The sequence below is a fragment of the Thalia democratica genome, chromosome 8 (assembly GCF_965202585.1).
Source record: "Thalia democratica chromosome 8, ktThaDemo2.hap1.1, whole genome shotgun sequence".
Lineage (NCBI taxonomy): Eukaryota > Metazoa > Chordata > Thaliacea > Salpida > Salpidae > Thalia > Thalia democratica.
In genome coordinates, this window is record NC_139172.1 from 15,451,074 (window position 1) to 15,459,234 (window position 8,161).

General features: G+C 24.3%; 1 protein-coding gene across 1 annotated transcript; it reads right to left on the bottom strand.

Moving 5' to 3' along the window:
- Positions 1-502: 502 nt before the first annotated feature.
- On the bottom strand, positions 503-6,618 carry LOC145842731 (uncharacterized). Its single transcript, XM_082950210.1, has 5 exons — positions 6,569-6,618; positions 4,109-4,186; positions 2,685-2,756; positions 2,248-2,349; positions 503-830 (listed from the first exon to the last, which is right to left on the bottom strand). Exons 1-5 carry the CDS (start codon positions 6,612-6,614, stop codon positions 814-816), a joined length of 315 nt encoding a protein of 104 aa, XP_082806336.1. The 5' UTR covers positions 6,615-6,618; the 3' UTR covers positions 503-813.
- Positions 6,619-8,161: the final 1,543 nt, after the last annotated feature.

Genomic DNA, 8,161 nt, shown 5'->3' on the forward strand with positions numbered 1-8,161 from the left:
TTTAGGGATTTTTCAACTTAGCTTACTTAACGCAAGATATTGTTTTTGCGGGAATTTTTGAAGAAAGTTTGCTTTTTTGAGTTCATTTGCGGCAGGCAGCTAAGAGTTTGCGGCAGTTAAGTGAGCAAAATGGTCGTTTTCTAAATTGGAGTTTTATAAGAGATTTCATTCTTAAAAATAAATACAATGATATAGATACTTATTTTTTCATACAAAATTTAAAGGTGGGACAATTGCAGCAGTGCAACACCCCTGGCGATGCCCCTGATGATAACAATAATGATAAAAACTATAAGTAAGTAGTTTGAAAAAATCATTTTGAAAAACTTTAATTACCTGAATCCAAACTTGTAAAATCAGTGGATAACTAAACAATAGTAATAAATAACTACATTTTTGTGGATCTAAAAATTACTTTTATAATACCTTAACACATGGTATTAATGAAATTAAGATACATATATAATCATGTTACTGTAAAAACTTCAAAATGAAAATAAAATTTAGGACATAAACAATGTATTAAATAATAGTTTTATTTAACTTTTATTTAAGGTTAACCTGTTCAAGATTGCATTTGCAAGACAAAAATGAGTTAAATAACAATTTACTAAAACATATTTGTATTTGATATTTATTAAAATTTATTTTTTTATCAAAATTAAAAATTAAGACGTGTTTCTCAAAACAAAGTTGATAAGTAATTTTAAGCTTATCATTAACAACTACATAAAATAATTCTTCAATCGTTTTGTTAGTCAAAACTATTCTTGTCTATTGAAATTTGATAGAAAACAGCACCAATTAGAAGATTTATTTCCTCTGTACAGCTAAAAAAATATTTACTTAAATTAACTAAAAAATGATATAATTTTAAGACTTTAAGAACTAACTTTTAATCAAAGTTATATAACTTAAGAAATACACTGTTAGGGTTTTAAATAAATATATCCCAATTATGTTTGCTTCAAATTCAAATAAAACGTTTATTAACGCTCATAGTTAACAAACTGATTATGTTAACGTTTTACTTAAGTTACTAGTTTATTTTAACATGATTGACGCTCTTGGAAGCAAAATAAAACTAGCAATAATTTATATATTAATAACAAACTAATTCTTCAATAAATGACTATTGACTTGCTGATTATTATTATACCATTCACAAACCATAATTTAACTTAATGAGCCCTGATTAAAAATGTTTAAAAACAGACTGATTACATATTGTTATGAGGTTATACTGAACTGTAAAACAAAATACATTATTTTAAATAAAAAACTTTAGTTCAAGGATAGCATTAAAAAAACTATCAGGGTTGCTGTAATTTTTTGAAAACTTTTCTAGGTTTTATCAATTTATTCATAGTTTTTTAAAGTATAACTTTTTTTTAATTTTTATTATAAAATAAAATTGGTAAAAGACTGTCTTCAATAGTATAAAATGTCGAAAAATAAATGAAATGGTACTTTAAATGAGTCTTACTATAAAAAACTGTATATGATAGATTTTTGTATCTTATCTGAATTTCATTATTTTAAATGTTAAATTATTAAATAAAAATTAATTAAAAAAAATAATACAAATTTATCAAACTTAAGGTTTAATGGCAAACCTTAATTATACATAGAAAATATAATTTTTGTAAACTTTGAGATGGTAAAAACTGTACCCTTCCAAAAATAAAATTTACATCAATATATGTATAAAGTTCACAATGGCTTAAAAATTGATACTTACACATTAAAAACTAAATTTTATAAAAGTTAAGAGTGGTTAATATAAAATAAGTTCATAAGCTGAACATATAAGAATGCAAGTTTCATTTTTAAATATTTAGCTAAAAAATCATCGTACTACAATTGAACAATCTACAGAAACCAATATTTGTTTATACCTTTTGTACATTACAACCAACAAAAATAAACTAGTATTTGTTCACACTCTTAGCAATTTTTAAAACAATTTTAGAGGTATATGATACATATTTTTTTAAATACGTTTTAGTAATATAAACATACACTTTTTTAAAATAAATGTACATTAAAAAAAACTATAAACTTAAGTTTCTAAGAAGGTAATAACTTTACTAGTATAAAATTTTACAGTTAGACTTCTTAAATATTAGCTTACTTTTATGAAATTGATATACTGACAACATTTTCAATTTATCTGCTTTAGTAACAGAAAAAAATCTATATCTTTAAATTAAAAGTTATTAATTTCAATGTAGATAAAAAACTAACGAGGATAGTGTGCGACTTCTGAATAGTAATGAGTAGATTGTGTGTTTATATTCTTGCTTGTATCAGTTGCAAGTATCAAGGCAAGATATATAAATGGAAGAACTATGAAAAAAATGTTTTTTAAGGGATCAGAAAAAATTTATTAAGTTTTTTTTAATATACAAACTGAACTAAGAACTTCCCTAGCTAACTTCAAAAAACATAAAACTTTTATCCTTAAAACACAGCTAAAAGTATTATATGTGTTTACAGTTAATAACAACATTCAAAAAAAAAATTAGCTAAAAACTAACAAAATTGAAGCTATATTTGATATTCAAAACTTATTTAGGCTTAAACTGTAATGAATTTGATGGCAAACTACTGAATTTGATTGTTTAATCAAAACTACTCTTATGGTGGTTATAGCACAATATTTCAAAAAAAAAAAAACTAACACATTACACCACCAAATCCGAAAACTCTTTCTCCGTGGATAAAAACTTTCTGACGCATCCATCTACCAGGCTCTATTGAAATTTAAAAAATAATTAAGTATTTAACAAAAGTTATATAATTTTATTTCAAAAACCTTCCTTTAATGATTAAACATACAATAAGTTAAATACAACTGCAGTTTTTAAAGCTAACAAATTATCATTTTAATTTTTTTCAGTCTAAAGTAACTTTTTATTAAATAAGAATAAAACACATTTTTTAGACTTAAGATTGTCATACATCTAGTTCAGGGTTTCCTGAACTTTTCTTAATAAGGCCCCTCTTAAAGAATTAAAAAAGTTATGGCCCCCTCTGACAAGATTCCTTAGAAAACTACCATAAAATACACATAAGACATTTTTTTGCTCTTCATCATCAACTGGAGAATATCTAGTGTAAGTTTCAAATTATGGCCCAAAAGGGGCCATGTGGCTCAAATTGGGAAACCCTGATCTAAATAAATTTAAACCGTTATAAAAACATTGAAATGAATGAACAATATAATATGTGTAACTATCTTTTAGTGCGCACAGTTTTCAAAAATATAAGAACTTATATTAAAAAGCATATTTGCTATTGGCATATGCTTTTGGAAATATTCTATGAATATGTTTTAACCACCTTATAAACTAAGCTTCCTTTAAGGGCATAGGAGGGAAAACCACCTTTTTCTTAATTTAGTCTTATTTTATTGAGTTTTAACTAAGCTACAAGTTGCTTTTTACAGATTTTTAAAGCTCAAATAATTTTTTGAGATATAGCCTTTTGAAGTTGAAGACTACAACAGGGTCCTTATGGGAGGCGCAATCTAAAACAACAATTAACTAGAAATCACTAAAAATTTATCTTCTCCTACGATTTTTAAGATAAATACCTCAAACTTTAAGGAAATGTTTCTTGTATATTTAGAAAATTCTGTAGCAACAAAATTTCAAAAAATATATAAAATAAAAACCTTATGACAAAAAAACTTTTTTTTGTTTATTTTTTTATACAATTTATTTTTTTAATTTTTCTGAAATTTTTTCTATGAGAATTTTCTAAATACTCTAAAAAACATTTAGTAGAAGTTTAAGGTATTTATCTCAAAAAACGTAGGAAAAGATAGATTTGTAGTAAAATAGTCATTTTTTGCCATTTTAGTTAGTGCCTTCCATAAGGAACCTATTGTTGGCTCCGACTTTGACCTGCTATATCTAAAAAAATATTTTGAATTTTTTTAATCTGTAAAAACCTTCTTGTAGCTTAGTTAAAATTCTAAAAATTAAGATCAAATTTTAACCAAAGCATTTATTGGGTTTTTAATTGTTTGAAAAAGGGAGGGTTATTGAAAAGGGTTTGTGATACTATGATAATAACAGAACATATTACAAACACAACAAACCATTCATAAGAGCTTTTCCACCTTCAAAATTAGCTCCAAGCCATCTTGCAGTGTTCCTCTTGCTAGAATGTTGCAGGACTGTGAGATAGTTAAAATACTTGATAAATGAGATAAGTAAAATATTATTTAAAACTCTAATTCACAACATAAAAGTTAAGGTCATAGAGGATGTCAAACAACTAAAAAAAAACAGATAGATTTTGTCTTTAATAACAAAATATTTATTTAGAAATAAATTAAATTACTAAGAATTCTTAACTTTTTTTATTCAAAAATTTTCAAGCATTTGAACTGAGAAAAACTAAGATTCTCAAATTTTTAAATAAAAAAACTGATTTAGCCTGAGGATTTTTAACTTTTTTCAAAAAAACAATGGATTTTATATAAAAGCTTAGAAGTATAAACTACAATTTAGTTTTTAAGGAACATAACAATTTTAATTAATTTTTGTAACAAGTTTCAAATACAAACATGAGAACCGCAAATTTTCCAATGTTAATTTTCCCAGAAATTTAAAAAATAACTAAAAATCTACATTCTCCTTCCTTTCTTAAGCTAGAGACTTTATATTTTTAAGAAACACTCCTTTTATAGTTTAAAAGACTTTAAGTGTTGGGTTTTTTTTAAATAAAATAAAAAAACAGAAAAAAAGCTGTTTTGTTTTCATCAAATTTTAATTATCAAAATTAAAAATTCCTGCTTTTAATTGATTTATATAATAGTATTGGACTCAATGTGAAAAATTTGAAGAAGACCTGCTAAAAAATGAAAAAGATAGATTTTTAGTGAAATAGTCTTTTTTTTTGTCTTTTTGGTTTGCGCCTTCTATAAAAAACCTATTGAGGTCACCAAATTTATTTGCTTATATCTCTAAAGTTACTTTAAATTTTGTTAGGCAGTTAAAAACTTCTGATAGCTCAGATTAAACTTTACAAAATAAGATAACTTTGTAAACATCAATAAGGACCACCTATGCAGGTACATCATATAAAATTTATTAATAAACAAAATCAACTAGAATAAAAAATTGCTCAGAATATTTTATTGTTAATACATATTCTCAAAGCAAATGTTTATTATGGATAACAGAATATATACAGACAGCAGGTTTCGTGCGCGAAATTTTTTTATTTAGCCTGACAGAGACTAATTTAGCCTGACATTTTTTAAGTAAGGAAAATCCCCTCAAGAAGTCATTTTAGGGATTGGGGGGTCTTGATTAGTACCATTGTAGTCTCCGAATTCAACCAGCTTTATCTCAAAAATATTTAAAGCTTTTAAAATCTGTAAAAAGCAACTCATAGCTTAGTTACAACTCAATAAAACAACACTAAATTGTGAAAAAGGTGATTGAACAGACTGATTTTGTCTTTAATAACAAAATATTTATTTAGAAATAAATTCAATTACTAAGATTTCTTAACTTTTTTTATTCAAAAATTTTCAAGCATTTGAACTGAGAAAAACTAAGATTCTCAAATTTTTAAATAAAAAAACTGATTTAGCCTGAGGATTTTTAACTTTTTTCAAAAAAAACTGATTTAGCCTGATGCGCACGAACCCTGATACAGTTTCATAAACTTAAAAGAAATCAACAATAAAAGATAAAAAACTTGTACCTGCACTTTGTGAAAAAACTAATTTTTATTTATTAACTTATGTGTTATCTATCTACTTCACATTTATAATATGTTTTGCTGTAAAAAAATTATTCTTAAGAAACTATTTGCTATAAGATTCTGTATAACTGGTGAACTATTTTAAGTAATTTTCAAATATAGATGTTTTTTTTATATTAGATACATTTAGCTACTGCAATATACTAGTCGCATAAAAACACTTTACAGTTAGTTAGACAATTTTAAAAATTACAATGTTTATGAAAAGTTAGATATAGTATAACATTAACTCAGTAAAAAATAAGTTCTGGCTGAAAAGCAAATACTTTTGACTAATAAATAATGTTAATAACTGTTCTACACAATGGTTGCAAGAATTACAAATCTATATGGTAAAATAAAATCTATAAATTCAAATTTGTATTTAAGCTTCATCTGTTATTATTTATATACAGCTTACTAATCATTTTTACCCACTAGGAACAGTATTAACTACATATGACTTTTAAAAACATTTACTAATAATATTTAAATAAAATTAAAAGAAGATTATTCAATATTTTCACAAATAACTAGTAGTAAAAAAGCTACTTTAGTATTATAAACATTACCATCCATTGCTACAAATAGACTAAGATAAGTTAAGTTGAAATATATATTTACTTTGTTTTTAATTTGCAATTTTATTAAACTTTAAATAAAAAAAATGTTTAAATATGCATCACAATCTTTTAACAGATATATTTTGTGTTAAATTTTTATCTACTGAAAATTATATGACTTGCAATAAAGTAGCCATTCTAATTTATATTTTTAAAACTGTAGAATAAGTTTCACTTACATTTACTGCAGTTAGCTAAACTTCTTAAACTGTACTTTGACAACATTTTTAAATCTGTAAAAAAAGTTGTTTAGTAATAGAATAAATATATAGTATTAAAAAAAAACTCTTCTAATCTGACTTAGTTCATCAAACCCTCAAAATATATTAACTTCAGTCCTTGATAGGCATGCACTAGACTTTTCCTATACTTATTTACAGTGCATATACTTTTAAGGTTTATAGATCAACTAACATAAGCTATAAAGCAGCTTTGTCTTTGTTTACTTGAAAATGAAGTTTTTAAATTTTAACTATTTTACTTTCTCAATGAAAGATTTTGCAAATATTTTTTAAGGATTAAGTTTACTTTGAAAAGCTCTAAATTTTAATTCTATGTAGTTTATAGTTTCTATAGTTACACAATAAAAACCTTTTTTGAAAAACACTATTTAAGTAAGTACAGGATCAGCATATAAGTCAATATATATAGTAAGACAAAACATTATAAGCTTTCTGAATACTTTTACTAAACCTTGTATTCAGTCTCTGTGGTTGTGGTTCAGAAGCTGATGAATTTTTCATATCTTTTATCAACAACTTTACCTCAAAAAAATACTAAAAAAGCATTTTAGCACTTAGTACATAATTTTTTAAAAAATACATTAATTTCTGAAATCTTAAAATTTTTTTGCTTTAGTCATAAGATTTTTAAAGTTATTTCTAAATAAGCAAAGAGATGTATTAGAAATTAATCCAATTTATACACAAATTGAATCTAAAATATTTAAAAAACATTTTATTAACCACTGATCAATTTTTATATTATTGCACACCTGCTTAGAGCACTACTATTTATTTTGAGTTAATAATCAGTAACTATTGTATTAAGTGCTAAAATTGACTTTTTAAATGTGGTATTTTGTTGGGTGCTTATTAACAAATATTTAAGAAAAGTTTTGTATGATGTTAAGTATTTGGTTATAAAAGAAGAGTCTTTAAAGATGGTTTAAATCATTTTTAATAGGTTAACTAATTTGCTTCCAAATAAGGTTGCCACTCTTTGAGTCAATAACCAACAATTGACTTTAGTGATCCTGATTTTTTTCAATTTAGAAAGTTTTTTTTTGGTTCTTCAAAGCTTCAACACAATTGGTTATAACAGGGTTGCCACTCTTTGAGCCAAAAAATCTTCCCTGAGTGACCAAAAATTTCCCTGAGTAACCTTAAATTTCCCTGAGTATTTTTCAAATCTTAAAAAAAAATTTTCTCTTCTAACACAAATTATTAATACCTCATTCTCATTTTTCTTTTTTAATAATAAAAGGAAGGTTGTATTTGTATGCTTCTGCATTAAATTTATGAAAAAAACTGTTTTCAAAAACTCAATCTTAAAAGGTTTAAACCAATTAAAAATTAAAAACTAAATTTTTGCACAACTTTGTGTAAACTTGTTAGTTAACTTTCTACATAAAAGAATAAAGTTTGATTTGTTTGACATTTTAATTGACAAAATTTAATTATACTATAATAATAATTTCACATGAAGAACTCACTTAAATGCATACATAATAACTTCATTATGACTTGTATGTCTTTCCTAGCAACTGTTCT